The sequence below is a fragment of the Magallana gigas genome, chromosome 6, assembly GCF_963853765.1.
Source record: "Magallana gigas chromosome 6, xbMagGiga1.1, whole genome shotgun sequence".
Lineage (NCBI taxonomy): Eukaryota > Metazoa > Mollusca > Bivalvia > Ostreida > Ostreidae > Magallana > Magallana gigas.
Genome location: NC_088858.1, coordinates 37,382,097 through 37,401,493, shown reverse-complemented (window position 1 = coordinate 37,401,493; position 19,397 = coordinate 37,382,097). Strand labels below are relative to the sequence as shown.

The 19,397-nt window shown below is 32.5% G+C and overlaps 1 protein-coding gene across 4 annotated transcripts; it reads left to right on the top strand.

Annotated features, from left to right (window-relative positions):
• Window positions 1-13,446, top strand: LOC105320853 (protein giant). Of its 4 annotated transcripts, XM_066087506.1 has the most exons (3): window positions 1-201; window positions 4,194-4,272; window positions 10,802-13,446. In XM_066087506.1, the coding sequence occupies exon 3, from the start codon at window positions 10,880-10,882 to the stop codon at window positions 12,005-12,007; it is 1,128 nt and encodes a 375-aa protein (XP_065943578.1). In that variant the 5' UTR covers window positions 1-201; window positions 4,194-4,272; window positions 10,802-10,879; the 3' UTR covers window positions 12,008-13,446. The 4 variants fall into 4 exon arrangements, with proteins under 4 accessions (XP_065943578.1, XP_011417279.3, XP_011417280.3 ...); XM_011418977.4 differs by lacking the exon at window positions 4,194-4,272; XM_011418978.4 differs by lacking the exons at window positions 1-201; window positions 4,194-4,272 and adding an exon at window positions 8,967-9,293.
• The last annotated feature ends 5,951 nt before the right edge of the window (window positions 13,447-19,397 follow it).

Genomic DNA, 19,397 nt, shown 5'->3' with positions numbered 1-19,397 from the left:
TGACGAAATGCGCAGATGTCTTAACAATTTAGATGATGACATGGTCTCCCCTGTCAAACAAGTCCATTGCATTTAATTTAATGTCCACTTTTTAAGGCTTTTATTTGGTAGAGGACATCAGAGGTGGGAAGTTTATTCTTTACGGGAGATATATAAACCCACATCATCAACGCAGGCAAGGATGATTGGCTTTTACTATGAGTAAGTATTTAGCTATGAGAACATTTTCTATGGTTAACGCATGCTAGCAGATTTGAGGTATCCAATAAGAAAAGGGATTGTCATGCTGAGTAAAAGCAGTATAACATATCTTGCTAATGGCTATGGAATGTGAAATTGTGCTCAAAATGAGTTCCCCGTTTATTGCAAGACGTATAGTATTCATGTAATATATACAGGTGTATCAGCATCTGCTTGAATATAGAGATTAATTTTTACGTGTGACATTTTCGCTTTAGAAATCATTAGGGAATATGTGTAAATGGAGAATGTGTAGTTGGTCATTTTGTTCTGTTTAAAAAGTGCATTGAAATACATGATGACACGCTTGTAGGTAAAAATCTATAGAGTTATAAACCAACTAAATGAAAAGTTGTTTACCCCCAGCAAGCAATCTAAAACCATAATAAAATAAATTAGTTTTAGCGTCATTAATAAACAATCAATAAAAAAGGAGAATATTTTATTTGTTTGCTCACATCATGTTAAAGTTGTATATAACCCATTCTCACCGCTCGATAAGCAATATGCATCCTCGATCTCATATTTATAGAGGATTCAGTGTCACCGTGCACAGCTTGCACTGTTACATGTAAAAGTTATAAACTCTTCGATAAAAGCATATTGATATAAATTTGATATGAAATGCACATTACAAAACTGTATTGTAGTTAATACATAAATTAATTTTGGCCATGGGTCATGGTTGCCAACTGAAGATGCATTGTCATGTGGTATCTGTCTTCATTTATATAGAAAACAGTACGTAGCTTTATCTACATCATTATCATCACTTGTGATACTTATCTAAGTTCAAATATAATGTTGAAACAAAGTGTGTTTAATGAAGACCTTCTATTGTACATTTCATTCTTCCTGTTACATCAGCAATTGTCGTTTGTTGTTAATTTCAGAAGCAAGACCATTGGTTAACGTTTACCAAACCGGTTTTATTATCATCACTATTCCGGAAGGAAATTTGAATAGAGCTTCCGTTGTGTAATGAGATGGGTGCATGTACCTTTCGTTTACTTTTTAATGGTTATGTGTCCAATTTTTGGTCGTCTCTCAAAAGTGATCGATAGCCAATAAGTTCATAAAATTTATTATTTCCATGCCTAATGAATCTGAAAAATAAAAAAATGTAATTTTATTACTTCGATGGTCAAAGTCTCCTTGCAACACCTTTTGACGTTGTATGAAATATGTGCTTTTTTTAAGTATACACTGTGAAGAATACAGATATAAAAATCAACAAAAAATAAGATCTGATAAATTAAGAATATCGAACCAAAATTAATTATCTGCAGAGGATATGTATTGTTCATAAGTTAAAAAAAAAGATGGATGATTTTAAGGTGTAGCCGTGCCCTAACTCGTAATCGAATACAAGTCCATGTGTTTAAAAAAAAACATGTTTCATACTAAATAACTACATCCTTTTATCTCAGACTCTCGCAATATATGATGCCCCCCCCCCCAAACAATGGAAAGATGAACTATAAATTAAACTATCTTGTGTGTAATTAAAATTTAATCAATACAATCAATTATCCTTATTGAAATATTGCATGATATACTTAAAGAAATACGTTCATTTTTTTCTACTATGAAAATTGGTTTTCGTGTCTTATTCACAGTGAAACAATAAATGATAATTTTGATATTGAAAAAAGGAATTATGTCTGATGCAATTTAAAATTTGATATAAAAATGGATAAAACGTTTCAGATATTTTGTAAAATACTGGACCCCCCCCCCCCTATTTTGTTAAATACAAATTAAACTGTCACTTCACTGATGTATATGTTATCGTAAGGGGGCACGGATATTGCGATGGCAGCTATATATATTATTTGTATACCAATTCAATGATGTTTGATTTGAGACTACACTAATTCCTTTACTACTCTGCTCTGCTATTCAGCCTTGAATATATTACGTTGGTTATCCCTAACGTTATCAAAAGTAGTTCATTGTATAACTGAGTTCATTTGAAAGATTTAATTTTTACGTCGTTTTTTTTTATACAATTCATTGCTATCACAGTTTGTCGTTTTTGGCGTAATTGCCTATTTATGAACATTTGATACAATACATCACTTGTCGCGATCGTTTAAAACAAAGCAACCTCAAGGCCAACTCAATAATTTTATGTTAGATTTGTAATGAAGGAATGATATATAGCATGAGCAAAAGATAAAATGTAAGTTAACTAATTTGATCAAATAGCTGACCAAAAAAGGGTTAAAAGTTTACTTTGATTTAATACTTTCTGAAATTCATGCAAGTGAAATTGTGAACATTTGCTGTAAGAATTTTACAAGAAAGGGGTCTTGATGGAATGATAGGATGGAATGGTGCAACTCGTTGATAAACCCTGTACCGTCAGCTCTTTGCTCTTTATTTATGAGACACACACCTGTGACCGCCTTAATTACCATCATTAATTGTAATGGTCATGTAACCATACGTTTTGGTCATTTAGAGAAATACGCTTTAAAATACAATTGCTGCTTGGCATTCATCTTCAATTGTGACGCCATCGGGTTTATTGAATGAAAAATAATCACCAGATAAAATGATCTCAAACCTTGTAAAAGAAAAATTAAGTAAAGTAAAAATATGTTTTTAAAATGCAATTTAATATCACACCTGTTTGAACAGGTTATTTACATAACTATTTTGTGAAGTTAATGTTTATCAGTGATATTGAATGTTCTATATATCTATCCAAAAACATCCAATGCAATTTCAATATTCGCAAAATAACTCCTTTATACAACAATTTCAAAATAATTGAAACATATATGGTCCAGTTTTGAAGTAATGATGCTTTAAATAGTGTGCAATAGTGCCGTTTGCTAATTTGTCCGCAATATATAAGTCATTGCTATTTTGAATTACAGTGATTTGGTCATCTCCATCATTACTTATGAGTACCATGCCGTAAATGGTACTGAACCATATTCCTTTCTTTGGATGGTTATAATATACAAGTGCAGACAATACCGATTTATTGCGGAAATAATTTCTGAATTTGTCTGGCAATATGGTTTGTGGACATTCATTAGTCATGATTCATAATATAATTTCTAATTGTTAGTTATTATAAGTATTTATTGATTGTATTTTTACATATCAAAACAGGAAACCAAATTAAAGGAGAAATGGTTATGTCACAAGTATTATACTTGTCAATGCTCCTCGAGTGAAGTGTACACACATTTGAGCGACAATCAAAATGGTTAAAAAAAGGACATGACAAAACAGCCGATCAGCTTTTAAATTGTCAAGCCTTAATTGACGTTACATTTTAAAAAATAATTGAAACAAAAGTATATTGCTGATTAAGTAAGACGTTCATTGACCTATAAGTGCTACATTTAATATGAATTGTCGCTGTTCCGTTACTATTAATTCAATATAAAATTAATTTATCATATGTTTGTACATTAACTAATTTGACTGGATAAGTAGAAAAACCTAAAAGGATTAAAAGATTATTCCTTTGACAATCCACACTAAAAAACAAGGCAAAACATAAAAATTAGTATTTTCTAGTACATGTATTACGAGAAAACACCCATTTATTTCATTTCCTTACAGTTCTTTCAATATTATACAGCTTCCTGCTTTGTGTACTAAACCTTTTTTTTTAAATAGAAAAAAAAAACCGGTTGTTATGCACGTGGTATTGAATTCCTTTTTACATGAATAAAGATTAATATGATATTGTTATCTGATGTTAATAAAAAAAGAAGAAAAAGAAAACCCCCAAAACCAGACTATAACTGGCTTACTAAGTTGCAATACTAAACAGTGTTATTGTTATAATATAGATTAACGTTATGTTTCTTTTGGACGCCATTTCTAATTGACATATGTTGTCAATGGATCAATCAATAGTGGTCGCGCATGCATGGAATATATGTTGTATCATTTTAAATTACAATGTAATATCATTTTGCTAGTAAAACACCGAGGCTCCTAATACCGGGTGCGCTGACACAGATGGTCTGTTATAAACGTTTGTGAACTCTTATCTATGTGGTAAGTACCAAAATAAGTATGCCGATATTGTAATGCAATTTGCATGCTTCAGATTAAAACTGAAAACCCTCTAAATAAAACTTCATAACTGTGTTTATATGTAAACTTAGTATATTTAGAAAGAATTTTCATTTTATAAATATATTTTAATAACTTCTATTTTTTTCTCGCATAGTTACTGAGTTATCTCTCTTATAAAGCCCATTGATAAACTTTTGTAAAATATTAAAAAATGACCACACACACAAAAATAAGATAATCATGATTTGCAGTTAAAAAAAACAACCCCAAAATATTATTCAGTATATCAAGCTTACTTTTTAAACTAATCCAAACAAGTATCAGAAATGGGCGGCAACAAATTGCTACATTTCCTGATATAATTTTTTTTTATTTTTTCACGCACGGCGTTTTTCTATTTTTCAATGAAATTCGATGCTTTTTTTTTCTTGTTTTCATCCAAACATATCGTCAGAAAACTGAGGCTCGTTACAATTGGCATGTCATTGCATTGCTGGTCTCTACACTGTAGTGTATCCAGGTGTTACAAGTCCATAAATGTCTTGTTTATTTGTCAATATCATGGACACAATAAGTAATACATACTGTATATACATTTGTAGATGAGCGAGCAATGTTTGCTTCTTACACAATTGTAAACGCTTGTGTATCAGTTTATGGCGCAGGGCGGTAAACGAAACCATAAAACAAAGCACTTCGTGGAGGACTATTATTCATATACTTGTCATTTTATTAGATAATTGCATAAAAATAACGGAATTCGGTCGATTTCCATTTTAAGAGCTACAATTGAGCCTTACATGATGTAACGAATGTGACCATGTATGTTTTTTGTGTACATATTTGTAACAAGCTGTCTCTAGAGCAAGGTTAATGTCTATTTAAAGATTTACAACTGTTTTGCTATGCAAAAAAAAAAAACAAACTGTTCACCTTGCGTGAAAATGGTTTATCCTGAACATCAAAAGAAGCGCCATATCTTCATCATAAAGGATACATGTTTAATTAGAAATCCTTGTTTACGGGAGTGTACTTAATTATTCAGAGAGGTTCATTCAAGCAAAAACAATCAAATAAACTATTTCCAGCATGAATAGTACATGTTTGTAAGTTTATGCAAAAAAGATAGGCCGTAGAGGGATAGTAAACATTTCTCATAAAAACATTTTTATTACAATTTAAGCTGAACAAATTGGTATTTTGTAAGGAAAAGTCTACTTAAAAACGTTTTTTTTTTTTTTTTTTTTTTTTTTTTTTTACAAATAAACGTCTCATATTTCTAAATAATTTGATGATTGCAATTGTAAATCTTCTGACGATTACAAATACAAACGATGTTTTAAAAGCTGCAATCTATAAATTAAAAGGCAGGGTTTTGAGAAACTATCTCATTTTGATGCCTCCAGCCATTTCGATGATTCATGGTTTTGCAACAATTGTCCCCCAAGCCAACTGACCTTCTGTTAACGGCAGCCTAAAAATTTAACATCTGCATTTCTCAATGATCTCTGATTAATTTTGAAAATGGACAGGACCGAATTTGGTGGCGAGAACATTAAAAAAGATGAATTCGATAGAAGTTAAAGAGAGAGTCCTTTGTATGTCGATTTCTCCTGCCTCTCCAATCATTTGATGCTCATGTTCTGTTCAAATTATCAGCGTACACATCTAGGTGGCGGGGCTGTATGATGAATACCTTCTGGTAGTTCATATCGCTCCATCTTTAGTTAGCCTTTAAATGACCCTCTGCATTACATTATGACTGAATAAAACCATCATAATCTTGGGGAATGAAAAACGAGCACCTCATGTCTGTTCTTGTAGTAAAACTAGGTCAACAAATGTACTTGAAAACTCTCCACTTCCGGTCAAATTCTTCGTAGAACTTCGTTGTTGTTTTAGAAAAAAAAATGAATCTATATAAAAGCACAATTGACAATATAATTACACCTTTTAAAATTATGAAAAATAGCTTTTATAAAAAATTAAACAGGGTTGCAAATTTTTGTGAACATAATTGTTAAGATACTTAGATATATTTCTATGTGTCTGATTATTCTGTGAATAGTATTTAAAATATTTGAAAAAAGCACACATAAAAAATAAATTATAAACAATTCTGGAACAATGTTGTTCGTAAAAATAACATGCGGACAACGGCAAAATGTGAGCTAATGTCTCTCTCAGGTGTCATATTAAGGCCATTAAAACGTATTGCACGGATACACGTGTGGAGACTACCTGCTGTCCGCCGTCCAAACAGATTCGGGCTGACTTCGTCAAAAAGCCGCTCAGCCGTCGATGCGCAGACTAAAAGCAATTCTGTTGGTTCGTGTTCCGTGAAAAATTAACTCAACACACGGGTCACGCTTCAGTGGGCGCGATCACACTGTTCGGGTCAAAAACGGAAAGAAATCGCGGTGACTTGTTCGTATTGTCACCTGCCAAAAGAAAGCAGCAAATCGAAATTCTCCCACTCCATTCCCTTTTCCTTTGACTGAAAATACCCATAAAATATTTATAATCTAATTTTCAATCGCTTGCCAGAAGGCGGACTTTAAAAAGGATATAAATATGGGTATTTTGGTTGATATGTTAAGATATATTTGTTTCGACATTTTTATCCCCAATAAGTATGTTTTGGCCTAATTTCATTTTCTTGAACACAATGATTTAACAATAACATTTTTTACTATATTTAAAAAAATTAAAAGAAAATATTTTGTGTATTACGAATATTTTAAAGAAAAATGACTTTTTTTGGGTAAAGATGTATCAATTTAAACCCAAATCCCTACCTCTAGCCGTAACTAAATTAATAATGATTATAATCATTTTCATTTGAAAAAAAAACTAAAAAAAAAGATACCAAAAATCAAAACAAACAAACAAGCAAAAAATGGATAGATACTCAAACAATATATTTGATGATATATGGATTTTGAGACGGTTGACAGTTTATTATTGTCATTTTTCATAATATTTCTTACAGCATAGGTTGAATTTCACAAATTTTTTTTTTAGGTTTTCCCCCTCTCCTAGAAAGCTAAATATAATGTAAACCAATGATCAAGGTTTTGGGGAAAGAAAGTGGGGTTTGGCTAGTTTCTTTTGGTTATTGCATTTACTTTGTGTTTTTGGCTTTGTTTTCTTTATGCTTTTTTTTGGTTCGTCGTTCGAGGATTCCCAATCATATTTCTTCAGATGGAGGTGTTTGTATATTCTAAAACCAACTCTGACTGGCTACATGGTTGCTAGATTATTTGTTGTTGTTGTTTTTTTTTCCTGCTGCCGACTCTATCGTGTACTCCTTCTATCCATCCATCGGAACAACCGTTTTGGGGAGTCTAGATAAAAGGCCACTCTGTAATGTGTGTCTCGAAGCGGAGCGTAATTTTACGAGGAAAATGACAGGGAAATTTACTCTTAACTTCAAAGAAATGCCTTACATGAACACTATTAACATATCTTTATATGGTCAGGGGAGGGTCACTCTGTGCTTCATAAAGTACAAAAAAGGGATGTATATACAGGACATCCTTAAATCAATGTAAACGAACACAAGTTAGTTTTGACATACATGTATAATTTCTTTCATTCTTTGTTTTTCAGGCGGATATCTACCCCCCCCCCCCCCAAAAAAAAAGAACCACCCCCCCCCAAAAAAAAAACCCATATACAAAAAAAAAAAACCCACACAAAATAATTTATTAATAATGAAGAATTTATCTATAATCTCATTACTTTTGAAAATCCATTTTCCAGTCTTTAAAAAATGTTGGTCAACGAGTAAAGCTATATAGTAACAAGTCTATATAACATAATTTCAAGCTTTATGAAAGCAGAAAATTGTCAAATTATTTGATATTCTGTTATGAAAAGTCCCTTTTAGTGACATATTACATTTACATAGTTGATATTACATATCAAGTCGAGGGGAAGAATCGAAACTAGACGATAACGTAAGAAATTCAGATGATTATATCTAAGAGAGTAAGATTGTAGAGGGAAGTCAAGGGATGATAGCATCATTTAAGGAAAGAAATAGAAATGGAAACTTTCAATTTTCTGATAAAAGCAGTAATACTATATATTTTCAATTCAAGATTTACAAATTATGCGGAAAAAATCAAATTCTCAGCTCAGTAAAAGAAAAAATGGAAACAAAATATTCTTTGATAAAATGTTGACTTCCGGGTTTTGATTATACATATGCATTTATAAATACAATGATTTCATGAGATATATATTTACATGTTATAGCCATTTACATTTAAATCTTTTTCTATGAATTAAGAAAAGTACGGGGAAATATATTGTAAGGTGCATAAATCTGCAAATTATTCAAACTAAAATTGTGGATCCCATTCTGGTAATTATTTATTTAGTCAAGCAAATCCTGTCCATTTTTAAATAATATTAACAATTGTCTCGGTTGAATACTCGGTTGAATACTATTGCACTTTTCACTTTGTATAATTTTATAAGCTACATTGCATCATATCTGGTTTATTCTCGATAAGTAAAATACAATTATAATTAACATTCAAATTCTGAATTTTCAAAACATCTCGCAGGCACGGAAATATTTGGCATAACACGGAATTGTTCGCAACATTGGTTAATAAAAAGTTTTCTCTTCCTTTGGAATTCATAACCTTCTAAGAAATGGAATTCATTTTATGATAAGGAAGTAAACATTACATTCGATGACTGACTATAGTTTGAACATTTTTATTATGTACACAAACCTTCCTGGACTTACACCATAACCTCTTCAAACAATCGGAAGGCTTAATAGGCTTCGAACACAATTTCATAGACGGTCCACTAGAAACAATTTTATTTTCAACCACCCATTTTTTCAAACTGGACATTTTTAAAGAGTTTACAAGAGTTTGTGTGTTTGGTTTGGAAGTACATATATAAATGGTTTGGAAACTGAAAAATGTTGTTCGAACATGAATTTCAAAGGATGCATTTATGAACAGCAGATTAAGGTACTTGTATTTGCTAAAAGTACTTTAACATCATTAATTCTATTAATTATTAATTTTTTATTTAAAATAGATGCAATGTAGGAATGGTAATCATTAAAAATCATTAAAACATATTTTTTTTATTTTTATTACTCTACCCTTTTTTCTTCGGAAAGAAAAAGTATTCTATGCACATATGCAGTAAAAAAAAAATTCAACACAGCATCTGACAAAAATAGGCAATCTTCATAGAAAAAAAAGCAAATGGCCACTAATAGCAGAGAAATAAATAGCGTTTGTCTGTGCAGAGATTGTACTATATTTCATTTCTGTTCGGAATGTTTCAGCGTGGTAAAAGCCTGGTCAGGGGATTTGCTCTGTATCTTCCTCTGAGTAACGAGGTAGCCGCCGCTTTTCTTCAAACTGATAAAGTATTGCGATATGACAGGCCTGCTAAAAATATACACCTCTGACCTGACCCAAACTAAAGCTCTGAAATGTCCAAATACACCATACAATGTAACTAAAGGCGGTCGCGAAAAAAAAGAACACGCTTTAATGCGTGACACGGGTCATTTGCTGTTTATGTTAATCTCTCTCTCTCTCTCTCTCCATTCTTCCTTTTCCCCCTTTCCTCTTCTCTCTTATTTTTTTTCTTCAAAATCAAGTAGATATTTTTCCCTGCGATAAAATTCTTAACTTGCCCGATGAATAAACATTTGGAATTATTGATTCGCATCATTTAGAACGTTTTTTGTATAGGCTAAATCTAAACGTGTTCAAACGAGTGACACGCAATGTTATTCTTTCTCAAAAGATTACATTAAATGAACGACAGTGTACTCTGGAATGGAAACGAGGCTTTAACCTATGGCTTTGCATCTTACGCAACTTTCATTTCTCCGACTGACCAATAGGGGGCGGGATTTACTGGCAATGCGAGGCATGAGTGAAGCGATGGACATGCCCTCTTGTCCGCGGAGATGGCGATTGGACGGCTAGAATCAGGATTACGTGATATGCCTAATGCATATGGGGATTCTCGGTAGCGTCAAGTTTAATAACATAAACATTAGGATATGTTAAGCAACAACGAGCATGTTTGAACGTAAAACGTTAGCAGTTCAAGGGCGTGTTAAGATTGTTAATTGTACATATACCATGGATATACACTGTCATACGTGATCAATGTTTGTACTCTACATACAAACGGTAGGTATTGGCTGCTGCATCTAGGGCTTTTTTTTGTTGAAAATTTTTTGTATCGATTAAATTGTCGGTTAATTATTAATGCGTGCCATTTATTTCAGCTTTTTAAAAAATGAATGATTTGTCTTAGTAATTCGCTATCGTAAATAAAAAAAATTCGGGGGATTGTCAAATGAGTCATTCTAAGTGGTAAGGTTGAGCATGTGTTTGAACTGTGTATGTTTTTGTATATATAACATATTTCAAATAGGATATGTTTGTTTTATTCGACGTAAATACAAAACACATACGAAATATAATCAAGATTTTTTTCCTTTCAGCTCTAATGAATAATTACGTCAAAAGGGTGATTTGTGGAAGGAAATCAAATAAAGTGGTCAGAGAAATTGTCACGTGCAATGGCTAACAATGGATCCAAAGATATTCATGGAGAATTACTACACAACGTTGGTTTAACCTCAGATGAACAGACAAGCATGTGCAACGGCAACGGTTCGATTGAACACAAAATTATCAAAGATGAAACAAGTAGTTATTGTTCGGAAGAATCCGCCGATTCCCCTCTCGATTTTTCCTTTAAACGGAGAAATTGTGAAGCAGAGGCCTCGAGCACCGATTCCCCGAACTCCCCCGGATCTACGCAAGGGGGATCCGTGAGCTACGGGGACGACAAAAAATTCTCCGACCTTGAGGATGGTTCGTCCTGCAATGGGAATTCTAACCACAATAATTACAAGAGAGAATATGACATCAGGATGTCCTCTCCGAATCAAACGTTTAACCCTGGAATAGCAAGTGTTGTTCAAGCTATTCAGTCGGGTGCTATTCCGTCGGTTGCAGCAGCTAGCATGTGTGGCTCTTTCCCTGCCATTGCTGCTCTTATGGACCCTAGAATTGCGTCCCAAGCAACGAACAAGTCATCGCGTCCATTCAAGGCTTATCCCAAGGAGCCACTTTCTGTACCGTTCGGGTGTTTTGGAATGAACCCATATCAGACAATAGAATCGAATATGTTGCAGGGACTAAATCTTAGTAGTGAAGACATAATGCAGCTATACAAACATCAGCTGAGAAGTCTTCAGCATGATCAACATTCAGAATCTCAGAGAAGTCTCATGAAACCCAGCACCCTAGCTAGTGCTTCTGCCACCAGTTCACATACGGGTACCTCTACCTCCTATAATCCACAACACAACAGTGCTCCAAATACACCGACCACTTCATCCTTCAGTCGTGCCCCAACCCCTTCGGTCCCCAGCACAAGTTCTGGGCAGACGATAACTCACTCAAGTAGCAGACGAAGGGCCAGGACGTTTCCAGACGAGCAAAAAGACGAAGCCTATTGGGAAAGACGACGCAAGAACAACGAAGCTGCGAAGAGATCAAGGGATGCTCGAAGAGCGAAAGAGGATGAAATAGCTATACGGGCTGCTTTGCTAGAGCAAGAGAATTTGAAACTACGGGTAGAAGTGGCAGCGTTGAAAACAGAGACAGCAAAGCTTCGTTGCATGTTATATAACACATAGGCGCACTTTTATGGTTATATTAATAGGTCAGTTCTCTTTGTTGGTTTATTAACGGAAATAACTTGTCCAATTTTTTTGTGTGTGTCTTGATAAACCTTTCCCTTCTCTCAGGTATGCTCGTATGCAATGTTTGTTATCAAGTGATATTTTATGGAATCATCAATCACTTACTCCTAGGTCGACGTGTCATGGGCAGCTAATAGTAATCAATGAAAACCACACAACCCACGGGACCTCGTTGAAATTCGTCAGATTTATAGGCTAAAACACTGTTGACACAATGTACGAAATTAAATTTTTTGAGTGGCCGTTTCTTAACCATGTTTCTCTTCTTTTATTGGCCTTTGCTCCTTTCGCATTTGTTTATTAACAGTTTCATTTCATGTAATACATACTTGCAAAACAAACATCGAAGATCTAATTTTATCTGTAAACAAGGCTCTTCCCCCTCTTTTTAACCGATGGGAAAAGAAATTTTTTGAATGGATCTAGACTACCTGTATTGTATGTGTGTCTGTGAGTAATGTAACAAACAAAAGTTATGACTTTTTTCTTTTATCGCATTGATTCAAGCGATAAAAAGGATCATAATTTGCTTCTTTCTTTATGATATTGATATTTTGTGGTATTGTATGACTAAACTCAGGGAGCTCACTACAACCAATCGACTATGTTCATTATCCTTTTATCTTGTGGCGTACTAATGTATTTTTCCCATTTGTTTAATATGTGTGAATGTGATGCATTGATAATACGTGTATACTGGAATTTTTTTAAATGAAATATTTATATTTCTATGGCTTCGTAACCGACATGTTTAATATGATATAAAGATAAGTCTATTTTGTCAAAATAAAGTATGTTAGACTTAAAAAGTCATCTTTTTAAATAGATTAATGGTCTTGAATGAAAAAAGGCAAAAAATATTTGAAAACATATTTTCTGGACACGAGATAATTTTAAAAGTAAAAATTCGTCAAAACCAATCTTTTACATAAACTGAAATATATTAGCAGCAACAAAATACGGGTCAAATATATTTTTGATACACATCGCCTGAATGTTTGCATACAGTAGTCAAGACTCTTAAGTTAACAACGCTGTCTACCTCATGTTTTTGCCTTACGAATCTTGTCATTAGATTAACAATTATATCTGTATCTTTTTTTCTTTGTTTTTTTTTCTTTTAGATTTTGTTCTCTGCTGTTAAAATACTCTTATATTAACCAATTATACTAATGTTTGTATATCTTGAAGAAGATTGTTATGGACACAAAGTATTCATAGTAACAAAACCAACGAAATCTACGTGTGTTACTTGAATTATTTTTATCATTTCTCTCGCAGATCAAAGATAAAACAGACAAGATTTTCTGACTTTTATCGGTTTTTTTCTTGTCAATATTTGGTATATTTTGGAAATAAATTGTTAAACTATATGTTTTCTTGAAGGAAAATTTTTTTTCGCCACTTTGCACACGAGCCCCGTAGCAAGCAATTGTACTCTGCACCAGTAAATATTCCCGTTTTATTTGCAAAAAGTTCACGAACTTTGCCTTATCTCATTGAGTGAAATGCCTGTGTAAATTGTTCTACAAAGGTCAGGGAGCACTCGTCCGAACGCTATGGATTTTGAAAGCCATAGGTAGCTAAGTTGCAGACGATCATTGTAATTAACCGCCACAGTCATGTCAAGAGGTCAACCTTTCAAACTACCCCTTTGCCCAACGCATGACCCGCCAACATTTTCATCGGTCTGTTTTTTCCATCCAGCTAAAATTGAGCCAGTGCGACCTAGCAGAGTTTACCGTGCGCCCGTGGAGACTGCTAAAGCGATTTTGCAGATGCATAATCTTTTAGTGCGCACACAAGGAAGAAAACACACGTAAATACAAATGGAGTGCAAAATCTGGCAGGCGTCCAGTTTCTGATCGATCTTGGACGTTTAACCCCTGGATTACACGTGTAACGGGCAAACAAGTGTAAAAAAGAAATAGATGCAAATCTAACTTAATAACAAATCGATGGGCAAAAGGGATTTTTAGCGCTATCTTTGCCACAAATCACTTGTTATTTATCAAACATCAAAACATATTTATATATGATACAATGTACTTCAATTTTTTTCTTGTAAACAATATCGATTTCGATATAAAACAATAACGTTGTACAAATAAAAGCCATGCACGATCAAAAATTGCACCACCACACACAGACAGAGAGAGAGAGGGTAAAAGTTTTCTATTTACAATCAATATAGTTAAACAGACTTCTCAATAAAGTTGTATAAATCTATTAAAAATTCAACAAACGATCGCAAAACTAAGCACAGTATTTTTTTATTAATAATGTATATAAATGATATGATTTCAATACATGCGAATTGTACCACGTCAATGCTTTCATTATTATATTATCAACTTCAGCTGTTGACATGTTTACACATTTTTTTATACAACTGACTGATATTTTGCGGGGGTTTAATCAATACTGCACTATGTATACATTTTATCAACATCATTTTATTCTTCCCGGGTTTTTTTATCTATGGCTTAGGCTTGTCTGTTTGCCTTAAAATTGTGATCTAAGAAAATCATTCATTTATCAGTATAAAATAATAACTCAAATGCATGTAATGTCATTGAAAATTATTTTAAGAGAGAGAGAGATGGAGAGAGAGATTAATTATAATAATGAGTTCCGCTTTCATCTTTTTCTTGACTTTCGTTTTCATTTGAGTAGTATATTGATACATTTTCCTCAGTTCGTATTAATTATATTACGAATCATTATATATAGTCAATTAAAGAAAAACTTTAACTCGGGAACTAAAGAGTTTTCGAATGCCTTAATCGAGGTAATTTTGCTAATTCTAAAGACCAAGGTCGAATTTTTTTTTAATTCTTTCAAACATATAAAAGTTTATAGAATAATTGCTTAAATACGCTCCAAAATTAAAAAGAAATTGACGTGGACATTGTCAGGATAAATGCAATATACAAAAGAATATGGTTTATTACAAAAATGATTATAAAAAAATTGGAAATAACACCCTAATTATCAACACTTGTTAATATACAATATTCTATCATATCAAAAATCTCGCTGTGTGCTGAATGCACGTACCTTTAATTCCTTTGTTAAAGAGAAGGAAAATAGTATATAAATCTTATTTTGTGATATTCGAAATCAGTTAATTATGACGAACGAATAAAAATAGCGCTAGTGGGATGGATGACGGGTTTATATAATATATTTACCTTTATCGTTTACCATCTTTATATACGGATGAAATTAAAGTACAACTCGAAAATTGGAAAGGGTCAAATTTAGTTCAGCCACGGCATAAATAACATTTAAAAGGTTGTGCAATTTGTCAGAATTACAGTTGATGGATTATTAAGTTTAGTATCATTTAAACCGGGTTGTGAACCGCTAATGTTATATTCTTTCTAAACTGTATGCAATTGATAATGTTAATACTTTCTTTTGTCTTTTGAGAAACGCACAATATTCATAGAATGTTGTTTTTCAGTCGAGGGTTTTAACCAGTGAAAGCACAGAGAGGGAGAGAGAGAGAGAGAGAGAGAGAGAGATTTTAATGGCGTTCATGACACATGGTTTCAAGTGCGACTATGTCCATTTTGTTATCATTGCGTGGACAAGATTTATGCCCATCAGCGAAATTTAGGTCATATGTGGGGCACGCTCGTCCCTGTTAGGTAAATACGAGAAATACCTTTGATGTTATCACGACGTAATGCGCCTCGACTCCCCACTGACCACTACGTATATACATAACGCGCGGGATTTTTGTGTATTCCAGTGGAGTTAACTGAGGCCGAAATAATGTAACATCGGGCAAGATATAGTCCAGTTAACGAAGGCATTACCATTAGAAACGCACGGATTGCGATCTGTGTTATCCGACCATGAACCGCCTCGATGCAATCTCAGTTTTCACGTAATCAGAAAAGGACGTTCCGTGCGCGATTTTATAACATAACGAAGATCTACAAGTATTGATTAGGGTAATCCTACTTGCTGTTGAAAGGTATTGACATTTTTAAAATGCAAGGAAAGAACTGAATTTTAGGATCTTAAATTCGATAAAAATGTGTTCTAATGCTACATGGCCCGGAAAGGGTTACACAAGGTTAAAAGGACAGACGGAAGTCAACGATTTCATCTACATCAAATATCGTTAATATTAGAAAAATATCTACATATTAAAGTTGATTTTTGTCGAAAGACTTTGATGTACCAAAACTTGATATAAAGGTAGCGGACAAATTACATGTATGTGTCACTTCTTTTCTATCTATCTATCTATCTATCGACCTGGGCCTTTCCCATTAATAAATTACTGCGTATGAATGAAAATGCTGCATTGATGTCAAATTAACAGTTCAAAGCGCAAGAATACATCACAACTGTCATAAATAATACATCAGTCGTCTTGATTATAAAGAAAGAAAAAAATTCTTCGCCTGTGAAACCTAAAGGGCTTTACATTAAAGTAGGTGGACTAACTTTATAACCCACTAAAGTTTTAACCATAGATTTACTTTATATTTTATATCTTTTTAACCAATACATGTACATGACTTTTCACGACCGATAGTTTCATAATCAAATGACTTGAACATTTCAAAAGACTAAAGGATAAAATTATAAACACTAAATGCAAATATTTCAATTTAGTTTACTGAACATTGACCTTATATATTTGGGGTCAAATTATTTATAAAGATCAAGGTCATATAGATCGGTTCTATCAAAAAAGTATGTTAACTTTTAATAAAGAATATACAGAAACTAATGTTCCTGTTCGATTTTGAGGAAAAAAATAGCATAACATTAAATTTATCCAAAACTGCATTCGTCAAACAATAAAATAGCATGACATTTCATGCCATTTCATTTTCGGAACAAATTTTTTAATCTTTTAAATGAAATTTTAAGATTTAACAACAAGTTTGGTTTTCAGAGGGGAAAGGTTATTAAATATGGATCAAATCAATTTAAAGTGTACATTTAAATTTCAAAACAAAGCGCTGCAAATCATTTTATATAATAAATATTAAATGTCATGGCATATGATGATTTACCTTTACGTATCATTCATAACCATACTCATTTAAAAAATCAAATGATGCAACTCTTTTTACAAATGCCTAAGATACGATGTCGCGGAGTACCTTGTGATATAAAGAGCCAGTAAGTCGTTATACAACGATTTAAAAAAAACCTTGTTAAAACTTGATAAAATCATTTATTAGATTTGTTCGACTTCACTTCTCGTGGATGTTAAATTACGTCATCAATGGTTTCGACTAAGGTAAGGCTCACACCAAACAAGGTATTGTAACCCATACAACGACAATCAAGCAAGCATACAACAACGAATACAAATGTATATTTCAAATTTTTATTTTTTGAGACCAAATATTTGAAAATTTCATGACCTTTTTTCCTTGCACAATGTGAGCTTATTAAGCAAGACAAGTAAATTCATCAGTTTTGTTAGCGAGAAGGCAAATCCTCATGGTGTGTATATATATATATATATATATATATATATATATGTATGTATGTATGTGTGTATATATATATATATATATATATATATATATATATATATATATATATATATATTCATTCAAAGTACAGCAATATACTACATGTAGTACGCATAATTATGTAATATATATTGATGGATGTAATTTTTTGTTTGATGTCGATTGTTTGTTCAATTGCTTTGGTTTTTAAAGACTAATCTTAACAATTTTTTTTAATTTACAAAATCGTTTCCGCCAATCCTTGTATTACTTATTAATCTAATAATTAAGAAAATTAAAAAAAATAATAATAAAGAGGTGCGGAATTGCGCATAATCATTGGTGCGATAGCAAATGGGAAACTTGTATTTTATGAAAACACTTTGTGAGCAAAGGATAACGTATTACAGCTTTATGCGCATTTCGTTATAATAATTGTCCACAATAACATGGTCTTACTGCAAGAATACAGGATTGTCTTGATAATGATACTAATAAATCATTCATTCATTTAGCAAAAATAATTAAAACAAAACAGTCAATCTTTTATCTAACATCATCATAACTAACATGAACGGTTACTGTCATGTAGTAAACTTGACAGATTTCAAATGTAGTTTATATCACTATATATAACAATGTCAGGTCAAGTGGTTTTAGGAAATATGTTGCAGAAAATACATGTAGTTCGATATCATCTTATCCTAACCCAGCACTTCTCTTTCACAAAAAAACCCTCTAAATTCTTTACCATAGTGTGCCATATTACATGTCAACAAGGAAGCATTCCTCGTCTATATTTGACCACGTTTCACTGATTGTCTGTGTACATGCATTTTAAACCTTGCCTAGTCTAGCAACGGCTTGAAAAAATAAATAAATCAATGCATCTTGCTCAGAAGAGATTGTTAATCTGATTCAATCAAGGGATTATGAATTATCCTCTTGATGACTGAGTCTCTTCTTATTTCAAAAATACACACCCTTTTCAAGATTCTAGTACATTGGGGCATTCTTTTATTAATAACATCCGTTGTCATTTTTTATAGGACTGGAGCAACATCGTATTGTCTATTCAGAGACTTCTTCTAGTCCTTCTCTACAAAACTACATCGTCCTGCGTTGCATTGATTTACAATCTCACATAATAGGATCCTCTTTGAATGCCCGATATTTAATCTAAATCTATAAACAATAGTAAAAAGAAACCATGAGGGAAGACGACGAAAATAAAGGAAAAAAATCCTCTAAAGACAGATAACCATTGATGTCTTTGATTTAAAATAATTGTAATAAAAATACGTTTATATGATGGTCGTCAGCTTTTTTTGTGTGAAATAGATTTAGTTAATATTTATAACAAGATTGACGAAGACAAAGTTATTTCTTATGAATTTTTTTTAATATCTTTAATTAATTGGCGTTGTTAATCCAATCTTTGAATAATAAGGAAATTCTGTCACCTGTTACATGGATTTGCTTGCACTTTAAACTTAAGAGCTTTTTCTTCATATACTAGTATCTGGCACTTAAAGCATAAGTATTGCAAGACACAGTCGATCATATTAAAATCTACACAAGTACTGTTACATGCAAGATAAAATCTGTCTTCGTTTTTAGATATTTTTGTCATATATGCTTTAGTGGTTTTTTTTTTTTTTTTTTACCCAAAAAGCTTATTTCAATCTAAATAAAAAAAAAACCCATCGAAAAACCTTTGATTTGTTTGATCTACTTTGCGTTTATTTTACGATGAGAACAGGGTCAAAGGCACTAGTATATCTTTGGAGCTCTGTCTGCAGCTTGGCTCGGGAGATTAAACTTTACAT

Coding starts and splice junctions, on each gene's coding strand:
- LOC105320853 (XM_011418977.4), top strand. CDS start 10,880: ATGGCTAACAATGGATCCAAAGATATTCATGGAGAATTACTACACAAC.